This window comes from Eubalaena glacialis, chromosome 4, assembly GCF_028564815.1.
Source record: "Eubalaena glacialis isolate mEubGla1 chromosome 4, mEubGla1.1.hap2.+ XY, whole genome shotgun sequence".
In the NCBI taxonomy this organism is placed as follows: Eukaryota; Metazoa; Chordata; class Mammalia; order Artiodactyla; family Balaenidae; genus Eubalaena; species Eubalaena glacialis.
Window position 1 is genome coordinate 183886944 of NC_083719.1, and position 13659 is coordinate 183900602.

General features: G+C 55.4%; 1 protein-coding gene across 12 annotated transcripts in view; it reads right to left on the reverse strand.

Annotated features, from left to right (window-relative positions):
* The window catches only part of ANKRD24 (ankyrin repeat domain 24), a 26687-nt gene continuing 13028 nt past the window's right edge, over positions 1–13659 (reverse strand). For 9 of the 12 annotated variants that reach the window (XM_061190717.1, XM_061190711.1, XM_061190710.1 and 6 more), the window contains 18 exons: positions 13505–13593; positions 12381–12445; positions 11826–11883; positions 10212–10282; positions 9914–10020; positions 9551–9738; positions 9030–9058; positions 8323–8403; positions 8078–8185; positions 7419–7463; positions 7231–7329; positions 6311–6383; positions 5960–6078; positions 4377–5783; positions 2185–2352; positions 830–955; positions 536–601; positions 1–347 (listed from right to left, as the gene is read on the reverse strand). In XM_061190717.1, coding sequence (XP_061046700.1) covers positions 270–347; positions 536–601; positions 830–955; positions 2185–2352; positions 4377–5783; positions 5960–6078; positions 6311–6383; positions 7231–7329; positions 7419–7463; positions 8078–8185; positions 8323–8403; positions 9030–9058; positions 9551–9738; positions 9914–10020; positions 10212–10282; positions 11826–11883; positions 12381–12445; positions 13505–13593 — 2977 coding nt within the window. In that variant the 3' untranslated portion in view covers positions 1–269. Of the gene's footprint in view, positions 348–535; positions 602–829; positions 956–2184; positions 2353–4376; positions 5784–5959; positions 6079–6310; positions 6384–7230; positions 7330–7418; positions 7464–8077; positions 8186–8322; positions 8404–9029; positions 9059–9550; positions 9739–9913; positions 10021–10211; positions 10283–11541; positions 11640–11825; positions 11884–12380; positions 12446–13504; positions 13594–13659 lie in introns of those variants that run through there. The other 3 variants (XM_061190719.1, XM_061190718.1, XM_061190721.1) reach the window with 3 other exon arrangements.

Here is a 13659-nt window from a genome sequence, read left to right on the forward strand (position 1 = left end):
TCTGTTCCGTGAGCTTTTATTCCTGGGGTGGCGTCTGATGATAAGACCAGACGTGAGGGAGGGGACTCACAGATTCTCCGGCGCAGGGAAGGGTACACAGTCAGGGCCGGGGTCTAGACTGACCAGCGCATGCAGAGACCAGTGGGGCCGTGGAGGCAGTGAGGGATCATTGGGAAGGAGCCCAGGCTGGTCTCCAAGTGCGGATGGTCAGTGCGTGAGTCTGGAAGCCCCGACTTGGGGCCTGGAAGGCGGAGGGCAGTGCTCTGATCTCAGCGGCCCTGGGCCTGGAGTCTTTGCATCTGCAGGATCTGACTCAGAATCCGCTGTACGTCTTCATCCATCTGACCCTGGGGCGGGAGGTGGAGAGAAGCGGAGCGAGCCTGGGCGTTCCCCCCCCCCAGCTTCTCCATTCCCCTCCCCGACCCCCTGCCCCGGAGGCCATGAACCTCTTCCCTTGACCGGCGTCCCATTGTACAGATGGGGACACTGAGGCCCAGAGAGCAGCAGTGGCGCACCCAAAGCCAGGGTGACTCACCTGAATGGCGTAGAGGAGGTGGCTCCTGTACAAGGCCACCACTGCACTGTGGTCCCTGGCAGCTTCCTGTGGGTATGGGGAGGGCGCTCAGAAAAGCAGAACCCCCTCCAAGATATGCCAGAAAGCCCCCTTTGCACCCTGAGCCCCTATTTTGATGGCAGGCGCCGGCGTGACTGTGCTGCTTGCTGAAATACTGAACTGTTTTCCTCCCACGCCTGGCCCATGTGCCCAACCTCCTGCCTGCCCGTCACCCTCCTGGGACCCCTGTGCCCGGCGGGTGGGCGAGGCTCTCACCTCCAGCTGCTCCCGTAGAGCCTTCACCTGGCCGCGAAGGGCCTCCACCTCCGAGGAGCCTGGGGCCCCCGGCTGGTCCTTCAGTGCCTCCTTAAGACTGAAGACTTCCTTGGAGAGCTCTGTGATCTGAAGTGGGATCAGGGGAGGGTCAGCTAGCACCCTGAGGCCGGGGCTGGGGGCGGGCGACCTTTCCAGGCAAAGGACAGGCCTTGGAGGGAAAGTCGCATCCTAGAGGTTAGCAAACTCTGCCCTGCAGGCTGAGTCCGGCCCATCGGCTAAGAATGGTTTCCACATGTTAAATGGTTGAGGGGGAAGAAGTCAGAAGAAGAATGACATTTCACGACATGTGCAAATTAAACCAAATTCACATTTCCATGGGCAAACGTAAAATTTTATTGGCGCACGGCCAAGCCCATTCATTGTCACGGCGTCTACAGCTCCTGCATCAGCGGCAGAGCTGAGTGCCGTGGCCAACCAAGTAAGGCCAAAAACATTGACAGTCTGGCCCTTTACAGAAAAAGCCTGTGGATCTTGGAGTCCCGGAAAGTGAAAGCGGAGACAGAACAGGAGGGCCGAAAGCAGCCTGGCCTGGTGGGGCTGGGTCAGACAGGCCAGAGTTTGGGTCCTTCTCTACCCTTTCCCTGCTGGAGATCTTGGGAAGATGACTTAACCCCTCTGAATCTCAGTTTCCTCATCTTTAAAGAGAATCACACTTCTCACCTTGGTAGGCTGCTGTGATTAAGTTTAAACTGTGCCAGCAAACAGCAGGCACTCAATAAATGCTGGGCTTTATTGTTATTTCTATAGATCAGAGGTTCTCAACCAGGGGTGATCCTGCCTCCCGGGATGCCAGGCAATATCTGGGAACATCTGTGTTTGTCACCACTGGGGGTGCTCCTGATATCGAGTGGGTAGGGGCCACGAATGCTGCTCCACACCCCACAGTGCCCGGGATGGTCCCCCGCAAAGAATAACCTAGCCCCAAATGTCACTAGTGCTGAGGGGGAGGAACCCTGCTACAAATAAACCATAATCCCTACCACAATTTTATCTTCATTTTACAGAGGTGGAAACTGGGGCTCAGAGAGGTCAAGTGACTTGCCCAGGGTCACACAGCAGGTTGGGGCTGGGTGACTCTGTGTGCTAAAGCACCTGGGGCTCTGGGGGTCACATCCACTGTCTAGTGAGGTGCTGTGTGACTTCGAGACACTCAGTTTGCCTCTTGGAGCCTCTGTTTGCTCATCTGGAAAATGGGCTGATTTCCCAAGACTCTTTCAGTTGGGACATTCTTAGATTCCCTCCAACCTCTGTCGAGTGGGGGGCCCCCTGACTGAGCACAAGAAAAGGGGACCCACCTTCTTGTCCTTCTCCTTGGCCCTCTCCAGGGCCTCCTGGGCACGGCTCTGGGCCTGGCGTGCCCTCTCGGCCTCGGTACGTAGCCCCCGCAGCTGCTGCTCTGCGGTGGCCAGCTGGGCCTCGGCCGCGTGCCGTTCACTCTTCATGAATAGCGCCTCCCGCTGCACCTGCGGCCCAAACCCATGTGTGACCCTGAGGACATCTGGACCCCAAAGATGCCTGGACCCCAAAGATTCTGACCCTTCTATTTTGGTCTGAGGCTATTCAAGCCCATTTGACCTCAAGGAATTTGATTCAGGGAAGTTCTGGATTTCTTTGGGCACGATGAACATTCTGACTCTGCCAAGCTGTGTGTCCTTAGACAAGTGACATAAGCTCTCTGTGTCTCAATTTGCTCATATGTAAAACGAGGATAATAAGAGCCTCCACGTCACAGGGTGACTGTGAGGATAAAATGAGAAAATACATGGAACACACTTAGAATGGTGCTTGGCACACATTAAGTGCTATCTTCAAGTTTGTGATGTTGTTGTTGTTGTTAGTATTATTATTACATAATGAACGTTATTATCATTATTATTACAATATAACCAATGTTCTTTCCTCTGCCAGTGGTGTGAAGGTTTGTAGATTTCTTACAAAATGAAGGAAAAACAGAAGAGTCTGGATGAAAAGCAAACAAATGCCCCAAAATTGATGACTGCATTTTCACAAAAAATATCAAGATCAGAGCAGTGTTAGATTTGCAAAAAACTGATCCTGGGGGGATCATTGGCCTTTATAGAAATAATAGGTCAGGGAAAATGGATAATAATTAGATGTTCACTTAGTACAGACTGGCTACACCTTAACAATTAAAAAAAAAACAAAAAACTAAGTCTGAATCAAATCAGACTTGCAAAATTTACCCACAAAAGAAGTGATCATGAAGGAAGGTAAAATTTAGAAAATAGGGCTTCCCTGGTGGTCCAGTGGTTAAGACTCCACGCTTCCACTGCAGGGGGCACAGGTTAGATCCCTGGTCGGGGAACTAAGATCCCTGCAAGCAGTGCAGCCAAAAAAAAAAAAAAAAAAACTAGAAGAGCATGTTCTTGGAAAAACAATAATCCCGGCTGCAATTATTAATCACTTGTACCATCACTGTCCTAAGTAAAATTAAACCATTTAATTTTCATGTGAGGACTAAGAACTATTATTAGCTCCATTATACAGGTGAGTAAACAGAGGCATGGAGAGAAAAATGCTTTCCTGATGACAATTAACAAATGTGGCTTTTTGTTCACATATTTGTTAAAAACAGTTGCTAGGTTTTTTTGCGGGATGTGTGTGTGTGTGTGTGTGTGTGTGTGTGTGTGTGTATTTAAGAAAAGAGATGGGGTCAAAAGATCCACCTTCAGGACTTCCCTGGTTGTCCAGTGGTTTAGAATCCTCCTTCCTCCACTGCAAGGGGTGTGGGTTCGATCCCTGGTCAGGGAACTAAGATCCCACATGCTGCGGGGCAACTAAGCCCGCATGCTCTAGAGCCCGCATGCCACAACTAGAGAGCCCGTGTGCCGCAACTACTGAGCCCGTGCACCGCAACGAAGATCCCACATGCCGGGGACTTCCCCGGTGGCACAGTGGTTAAGAATCCACCTGCCAATGCAGGGGACACAGGTTCGAGCCCTGGTCTGGGAAGATCCCACATGCCGCGGAGCCGCTAAGCCTGTGCACCACAACTACTGAGCCTGCGCTCTAGAGCCCACGAGCCACAGCTACTGAGCCCACGTGCCTAGAGCCCGTGCTCCGCAACAAGAGAAGCCACCGCAATGAGAAGCCTACGCACCACAACGAAGAGTAGCCCCCGCTCGCCGCAACTAGAGAAAGCCTGCCCGCAGCAACAAAGACCCAACACAGCCAAAAATAAATAAATAAATAAATAAATAAATAAAAAGGAAGATGGCAAAAAGGGCTAACCATTAGAAAAAATGATGGGACCAAAATGGCCAAAAGGTTTTTAAAAAGAACACACCAGTTGAAACACCCAGGAGGTCAGAATGGCTGCAGGGTCAAAGGTCCACCTGGATATATCGCAGCGTCAAGTCTCTGCAGGACTGAAACCGATGGGGTCGAAACATCGCATGGCTGTGGGGTCAGAACAGACCACCAACTGGCTACTGGCTGTGCCCGATGAGGATCCCGCCACGCTCACCTGGAAGACCTCGGCGCTGGTCATCTCGTGGCGTCGCCCCAGCTCCTCCAGCTGCCCCTGCAGCCGGGCCACGTCGGCCTGCAGGGCACCCACGATGCGCTCGTGCTCCAGGCGGGCCACGCTGCCCACACGCTCGCGCTCCAGCTCTGCCCGCAGACGGGCAGCCTCCTTGCCCGTGGCCACCACCTCCTGCTCCAGGCTGGCCGCCCGGCCCCGCAACTCCAGGGCCTCCTCCTGCAGCCGGTGATGCTCCGAGGCCGGCACCGCTGACTGGCGGAGCCCCTCGGAGGCCTCACGCAATTCTGCCAGGCCCTGCCGAGCCTCCTCGCAGGCCGCGGCCAGCTCAGCAGCCCGGGCCTCAGCCGCATCCCGCGCCTGGCCCAGCTTGACGGCCGCGGCCCGGTGCTGCTCCCCGGCGGCTGTGGCCGTAGCCAGCTGCTCCCGTAGGGCCTGCAGCTCCCGGCTCAGCTCCAGCCGCAACTCCTCCCGCTGGGCCAGCTCTGCCCGCAGGCCCCGAGCCTCCTCCTCGGCCAACAGCCGGCCGGCCTGGGCCTCGTCCAGCCGGGCCGAGGCCGCTTCCAGCTCCCGGAGGCGGCAGTCCCGGTCTCGGAGGTCCTCCCGGGCCTGCTCCAGGGCGGCCCGCAGCTGGCCTGTGTCACCGCTGCTGACCCCGCCAGCCCCACCACCCTCGGCCTCCGCGGGCTCAGCCTTGCCGTGGGCCGCCTCCAGCCCGGCAGCACTGGGGTGCAGGGCGGGGCCTGGGGTGACCCTCGGGGTCGTGGCCTCCACTCCCACGGCCTCCGTTTTCATGGTCCCTGTGCGTGTGAGCTCTTCCGGCACAGCACCTATTCCACTGGCCTTCCATTCTGGTTCCTCTGTTTTCATATTTGTGGACTCTGCTCCCGTGGCCTTTGTTTCTGGGTTTCCTCCTTCTTCTAGAGTTTTCGTTTCTGGGACCTCAGCCCCTGTGGCCTTTGTCTCCAAGCGCTCGGCTCCCACACCCTCCGTTTCCGTGGCCTCAGCGTTCGTGGGTCTTGTTTCCGTGGCCTCAGCCACCACGGATGCTGCTTCCAAAGCTCTGGCTTCCGTGGTTTCTACTCCTGCAGCCTCCTCATCTGTGCTCTCGGCTCCATTAACTCTGGTTTCCGGAGCTGCAGTGCCGTTAAGCTCTGTTTGCACCGGTCCGTTTCTGGTGGTCTTGGCTCCCGGGCCTTTGCCCTCCCTGGGGGCTGCCTCCTCTTCTCCAGGGGCCTCCTGCGCTTCCTGTTGCTCCAGTGCCTGCAGGGCCTTGGCATGCTGCCTGTGGAGCTGGTCAAACTCAGCCCGGAGAGAGTCATACAGCGCCAGAGGGATGACCTCGGCCAGACTGCCAGCCTCCATCTCGTCCTTCTCGAAGTGCTCCAGGATCTGGCGGGGGCGGGGGAGCCGGGCAAGAGCTGAAGTGGCCATGGGGGGCACAGGGCAGCCATGCCACTTTCCCTGTCCACAGACTCAGCCACGTGCCCGCCCAACCCCCCGGGGAACAGCCCCTCAGGTCCTCAGGTCTGTCCCCACCCAACCCTCCCGGGCCTCAGTTTCCCCACCTGGACCTTCTCCATCAGTTCCTGGTTCTGTCTGGTGAGCATGGCCACCTGCTCCTGCAGCGAGGCCAAGAGCTCCTGGGCCGATGGGCTTAGGTGCTTGGAGAGCAGCGCCTCAGCCCCTGGCAGGGGACACAGAGTCAGGCCCCAGGGTCCTGGCCATGAGGAATGGGAGCTGGGGGTCTGGAGCCATGGGTCAGGGCCCCTGGGGCAGGCAGGCTTTGGGGAGTGGAATAACTCATGGGGCGGGCCAAGCTCCCTCCCAGATGCAACCTCTCTCTATGCCTAGGGGTCAAGGCTCCAACTCCTGGGGCCCCAGACGTGACGGGTGGGGGAGGGCAGGTGGGAGCTCACCTGGGAAGTCGGGCAGCTCACCCTCTTCGTCCTGCAGGGTGGCCACGTCATAGCTGGTGTTCTCCCTCTCATTCTGGTGGGGGGGTGACCAGGGTCCGGCTCGGGGTCCTGCCCTCCCTCCAGCCCCCATGTCTCCCCCAAGTTTGTGACCATAACCCCAGCAACTAGGGGTGTACGTGCCACCTGGGCACAGGGGACCAAGAGAGGGATGGGAGTGAGTCCTTGAAAGGGTGTGTCTGCAATTCTATGCGGGGCCACGGCTGTCTGCCTGTGTGCGAGTACCTGCAACAGTGGTGCAGGGTCTGTGGGTCTGTGGTGAGCATCTGCGCGCGCGTGTGTGCACGTGTGGGCGTGCACAGTGGCCCCGGTCTCTCCTGTGTGAGTCCCCGTGACTGTGTGTGATTTTGCACTTGTATTTTAGTCTGTGGTGTGTGATCGTTCTGTGTTTGTGTACGTGTGCATGTGCGTGAATATGGTTGTGTACGTGTATCTATGTTTGTGTAATTATGTATTTTGAGAAATACTTGTGTGTGTACATGTATTTGTGGGTGTGTTGCCTAGGTGTGTGATTGAATGAGAAATATCTGCTCTGTGTGCCCAAGTATTTGCTGTGCATGTGTGATTATACACACACAGATGTGTTTGTTGTGTGTTTGCCTGTTGTATGTGTAAGACCACATATATACGAGCGTGGTTGTTCATCTCTGCATGTACATGAGTCTGTATGATTGATTCTCTGTTTTTAAAAGTGTCTATTATGTGTACCTGTGTTTGTACGTTTGTCTGTTCTGTGTTTGCATGTGTGTGAGACTATGTGTATTAGTGTGATTATCATGCAGCTGCAGCAGAAGAGAGGCCCTTCCCCCTGGTGGCCCCGTCCCTAGAAGCCCCACCCCTGCCCTGCTCCCTGCTGGGCCCACCTCCAGCAGGGACAGCCTGCTCTGCAAACTTTCCACCTCCCGTCCTAGACTCTCCTTCTCCTCCTGCTTCTCTGCCAGCAGCTGCTGTAGCTCTTGCACCTGCAGGGATGGGGTGAGGGGCTCAGTGGGCCTCTGGGGGAAAACACTGGGCAGCTGGCAGTCCAGCTTCCCCCCACCTTCCACCCTACCTGTCTCTCCAGGCTGTGGAGGGAGCTGGCCTCCGCCTCTGGCAGCTGACGAAAGAAAGGGGCCTGGGCTTGGATCTGGGCTGGGGGGCCTCCCTGGCCCACCTCCTGCTCAGTGGCCCTCCATCCCAACCACAGATGTCCTCTGGCCTATTTTGTGCCAGACCCCCTTTAGGGCCACTAATTCATTTATTTATTCATTCACTCACTCACTCAAATATTCATCCATCCAATAAATACTTATCAAGCATCTACTGTGAGCCAGGCACTGTCAACCATGCCTGCCCTCATGGGCTTACAGTCGAATGGGTGAATATGAATAAAATATATGGTACATCTAATAGCAGTAAGTGCTTTAAATAAAAATAAAGAGAACTGTGACGTGAGTGGGGGTGTAACAATTTTAAATAATTTGGGTAGGGGAGGTGTCTTTGAGCAAAGACCTGAAGGAGGGGAGGGAGGGAGTCATAGGGACATCTGGGAGAAGGTGTTTCTGGCAGAGGCCACAGCACATGCAAAGGTCCGGGGGCAGCACCCTGCCTGGCATGTTGGAGGAACACCGAGGAGGCCCGTGTGTCTGGAGAGGGAGGAGAGGTAGGGTACCCCCAAAATGGTACCTGCCGCAGGCTTAGCCCGAGGCCCGTGTCTCTGAGGCCCCTCACCTCCTGCTTCCTCCGTTCCTGGTGCTGCTCCAGGCCCCGGATCTTCTGCAGCAGGCGGCCCCTCTCCTGTCGCAGCCGCACGATCTCCTCATAGGCATCTTGGTCATCCTGTCCCCCGACCCCGGGAACCCACCACCTTTACATGAGGCCCAAGGACTGTACCCTCCCATACCTGAGCCAGAGCTTTCTCCCCATCCTGCCTGGAGGCCCTCCACGCCTCCCCGCAAGGCCAGGGCATCTCTCACCGGCATCGGGATATTGGCAGGGGGCTGAGGTGCCTTCCGCTTCTTGGGGGCCCCTTGCTTTTCATGGCTGGACACAGAGTTCTGGGGGGAGGGGGAGAGGGGGTACGTGGGGGACATGCCAGCCTCCCACCCAAATAAACCAACACAGCCAACCCACTCTGTCACCAGCCCCAACTCTGCCCTCACTTCCTGTGTGATCTCCAGTGAGTCTCTGCCTCTCGCTGGTCCTCACTTATCCCAGCATAAAAGGGGGCAAGACCACATCTCCTGAGAGTTCTAAATCTTATGTTTTACCCTCTGCCCCTCTCCATGCCCTGCTACTTTCCCCAGCTAGACCCAATTGTTTACAATTCCTTCCCTATGGAGCTGAGACGCTGTAGTGCCAGAAGAGAGAAAGAGGCCAGACCTGACTCCTTCACTGACTGCACCTCATCCATCTCAGTTCCCACTACCATCCCACCCTAGCCCCATGATTTGGCCCCATCCCCCCAGTGTTCTCACTGAGTCTTGGGAGTTATGCTGTAGGTGCTGCTGCCATTTGGTGGCAGCATACCCTGAAGGTAGCATTCTTCCCAAACAGGTCCTTCCAGGTATTAACCCTGAGTCAAGGGTCCATCTCTTCCTTCTCTTCCCCGGGAGCTTGGGGCAAGGGGGAAGGTAGTGTGTGCACAGGGAGAGGGACTTGTTCGCTGCTTAGGGATCCATACCTGAGATGATGCCTCGCCTGAGTCATCCTCTGGGAGGGCAGGGGAGAGAGGGAAGCAGGGTCAGGCACTGTTCTAAGGATTCCATTCCTAGCCCTAGGAAGGGCATTAGTGAGCCCAGGGGACTTGAGGGGGCTCCCAATTCCCCCCAGAATCAGGACTTTTAAGGTAGGAATCAACCATTTTGACAGAATACGAATAGGAGGGGCCTTGAAACTCTCAAAAAGAGAGAACAGTGGCATCTCCAGGATGGGGCAAGCGGAAGGGCCAATTCTTAGGAAAGGTAAAGATCCAAGAATATGGATGACCCAGGAAAACAGAGTTGACCCCTAGGCTATTCTAAAAGCTCTAGGGTTCCTCAAAACTGTCCTGAGTCGTGTGACGGGAGCAATGAAACCTCCTATAATACAAATAGGGATACCTTGAAACTATCCACGGTAGGGAGGGAGAGAAAGGGGTGACAAGAAATTACCTAGAAGATGGAGGAGGGTGCTCAAAACTGTTCAGAGGTGGGGTTTGCATACCGCTGGGTGGTGAGGGGCGCTGGGCGGCCTCCTGCAGGAGGTGTAGGATGAGTTTGTCCCCTGCCAGGGCGCCGTAGTGAGCAGCGTCCTGGCCCAGCGCATCAGTGATGCCCGGCTGGGCCCCACCCTGCAGCAGCACCTCCACTGTTTCGGGGCTGGCTCCCTCACAGGCCAGCATCAGGGCCGTCCTACCAGAAGAGGAGGCTACTGAGGGGGTGAGGACATTTTCAAACCACCACACCCTCCTCAACACCCAGGCTGGGTAGGGGGAGGAGGACAACTAGATCCCACACCCAGAGAGGTTAAGAGACTTGCCTAAGTCACACAGCACACAATGGACTGGCTGAGAGGGGAGATGCTCACCTGCCCTGAAGGTCCTGGTCATTTGCAGCAGCCCCTTGCTGCAGGAGAAGGCGGCACAGATCTGTGTGACACATCTGAGCTGCTATGATGAGGGGTGTTGTACCCAGCTGGGGGAGGGGGTTGGAAGAGGGATGAGACAAGGCATGAGAGAATGACTCTGGGAGGTGGGGAAGCCTATGACGGCCCCCAAGCTTCCCTCCAAATCTTCATACTTTTCAAAGGGTGCCTGGGATGCTGCCACTTGGTGGCAGCATACCTCAAATGCAGTATCTTTCCCCACAAGATCCCAAAGACTCACCCGATCTCGGGGATTCAGATGTGCCTTGAAGGAGCAGAGCATTTCTGAGCAGGAGATGCAGCCGCCAGCCGCTGGAAAAAGAGAGAAGGGGGGGTAGGAAGGGCATGGCTTTGATATTTTCTGGGGGCCTTCTGCCTGAGTGTGATTCTTATCCTTTATTTCATGAGAAACTCCCACCTCCCCCAGAAGATCAGTGACAAAGATATGACTCCTATTTTACAGATGAAGAAACTGAGGCCCAGCCAGGCCCATGGTCACCCAGGGGGTCAGAGTAAGAGCCAGGATGAGGACCCAGGTCTTCTAATTCCCAGTCCCAAGCTCTTTCCACATTCCACTGTGGGTCCCTCTTAGGGTGGAACGTTTCACTGATTTTCATGTATTTAACCCCTTTTGATTCAACCAGCATTTATTGTGTACCGACTATATACCAAACCCTCATACAAAGAGTGTTAATATTTACTAGAGAGATCAGACCTCCGCTGAGGTTGGGCAGGTTTCTTGGGGTTTGATCTGAGCTTGAGTTTTGATGGTGAAAGGGGGAGGGTAGAGGTCACTGCATGGGCATGGACCCTGAGGCAGGGAGGAGCTTGGAAGGACTTGGTCAGCAAGGAAGTAGGACAACGTGTGTTATGTCCAGAACCTCAAAAAGGGAAGGAAGGGCTTTGTGCAAGGAAGTGTTGCTGGAAAACCATTAAACTCTTGGACTTCCCTGGTGGTCCAGTGGTTAAGACTCCGCAATTCCACTGCAGGGGGCACAGGTTTGATCCCTAGCGAGGGAACTAAGATCCCACGTGCTGTGCGGCATGGCCAAAAAGATAAAATAAGAAAAAAAGCTAAAAAAAAATCATCAAACTCTATATGATTACCTGCTGTGTGCCCAAGGACTTATGGGGTTTTGTTTGCTGTTGTAATTCCATTGCTTAGAACCCAGCCTGGCACACAGTAGGTACTCAATAAATATTTATTGAAAGAAAAAAACCATGGAGCTTCCATAACGTGATCAAAGGCTTTGCCACCACTAGGTGGCAGCGTACTCCAACTGCAGGGAATGTTTCAACAGTGAATAAAACTCCAAAGCAAATGTATTTCATGCTCCCAAGAGGATAGACGTTTCTTGAGTCATCAAGTGAAAGACATTCCCGAATGTCATGGGCACGGTGGACAGACGTTGGGCTGGGCCCTGGCTCAGGTGGGTGGGTCCCTTCCCTCCCTCGGGAAAGGAATTTGGATTTGATGACTATGAAGGCTGCCTGGACCTTTGGCCTTCCTGAGATTCCCTAGGAGTTCCTTGAAGCAAATTATACTCTGGTCACCCTCTGATCATCCTCACCCAGGCCCAGCATACAGTAGGCTGTGCTTCGGGGTCAGACGGCCTGGATCCTCCCCACTTTCTTGCTGATAAGCCTCAATCCCCTTGTCTGTCCAATGGTCATCGTCCATGGCTCAAAGGGTCACTGAGGATAATGCAGAGCCCAGTGCCTGGCACACAGTAGGGGCTCTGTGAGGAAGGAGGTAGAATGTCCTAGGCAGGTCCCCAGAGCCCTAGGTAGAATAATTCCCAAGCCTAGCACCCTCTGGGCCATGGTGGCCAGGGCGAGGCCAGGCTGCACCCACCTGCGTGATGCAGGGCCGTCCACCCACTACTGTCCACAGTATCCACCACGCAGGATGCCTGGGGGGGAGGGGCGTGTCATTGGAGGTGGAGCCATCCCTGTTTAGGAGCCATCCCTGTTGCCTAATTTCTCTAGGAACTGCCCCTCTTGGGCTCTGCTGTATTTCAGGCTCCTTGCCTCCCCTCTTCTCCCCTCCCACCCACCTGCTCTGTGGAACCCACTTCTCACAAGCCCCCAAATGACACTCTTGGCTTTTATGAAAATTGGTGAGAAAGAGGGATTAGCTGGGAGCCCAGGGGCAGCCGGGGGTTTGGGGAGAAGCTGGGCTCAGGAAATAGCTGGTATTGGGAGTATAACTTGGGTGTGGGAAGTAGCTGGACACTCAGGGAGTATCTGGTTGTCCAAGGAGTAGCTGGGACTCAGGAGTAAAAGGGGCCAAGGAATACGAAGGATTCAGGGGGTAACTGGGGGTTCAGTGAATTCCTGGAACTCAGGAGTAGTCAGGGCAAGGGAGTATCTGGGGTTGGGAAGTATCTGAGGCAGGAAAGGACATGACCTGCAGTAGTTGCTTCAAGCACTGAGGGTGCCCATACTTGGCGGCCAGGTGGAGGGCACTGTAACCTGAAAGGGAGAGAGAATGTACTAGAGCTTCAGATACTCAGGGAACTTCCAGTTGCCCCCCCAAACCTGTGTCAACTACTTGTGATGACTCTAACAAGTCCCCAAACCCAGGTACTTCTCAAAACTGTGCTACTCCCTGGGGCCAGAGACTCTCCAAGCCTCAGCTAGTAGGTGTCCCAGAAATCTCATCCCAGCTGCACTCCACATCCATCCACTCCTCAAGCACTACTGTCCCCAGCTACTCCCGAGGTCGCCAGCTACTCCCCAGGTCGCCAGCTACTCCCCAGGTCCTCAGCTACTCTCCTGGTCCCCAGCTACTCCCCAGGTCACCAGCTACTCCCCAGGTCCTCAGCTACTCCCCAGGTCGCCAACTACTCCCCAGGTCCCAGCTACTCCCCAGGTCCCCAGCTACTTCCCAGGTCTCCAGCTACTCTATAAGCTCAACTACACCAAAGTGCCAGCTATGCCGCTTTCTTTGATACTCTACAAATCCCCAGTACCCATACATCCTGGCTCCTATACTTGTTGCCCTGAAGCTTCAGATGTGGCTATGCCCCATGCCTAGCTATTCCCTGAGTCCCAACTGCTCCCTCTGGCCATGCCTTCTATCGCAGTTATCCCTCAGGGCCCTAGTTAAGTCACACACCTAGATTCTCCTTTTGTCTCAGCTACTCCCAGACCTCCAGCTAACTCTAAAGCCCAGCTACTCCATGCACCTCAAATATTCCCCTCCAAAAAACTGTACTTGTTATTCTCACGCCCCCAGATGCTCCTCAAGCTCAGATGCTCCTCTGTTTCCATTACTTCCTCTGACTCAACCACTACCTGAGTCCCAGCTCTCCCCGATCCACAAGTTGACTCACTCTGTTTGCTGCCGGCCATGGTCTCCATCCTTGGGTACCACAGCCTGACTCGCCCCTGTGCCTCCCTGGGGGCACTGAAGAGAACTCCCTTTTTTCAGCAGGACACAGAGGCCATGAAGCAGGGCCTGGCTGGACCCTCAGGCTGGGCACCTGGTCTGAGTTCCTCTTCCCTCCCCCAGGGCCCGGCGGGTAGTACCTGCCCCATCCGTGCTCATAACGTTGGCGCCGTGTGTCAGCATCACCTCTAGACAGCTGGCTGCACCCCTCATGGCCGCCAGGTGGAATCTGGAGGCCAGAGGTCAAGGGTCAGCTGCAGGGTGGCCACCCCTCAGCCATCACACCCCCAGGACG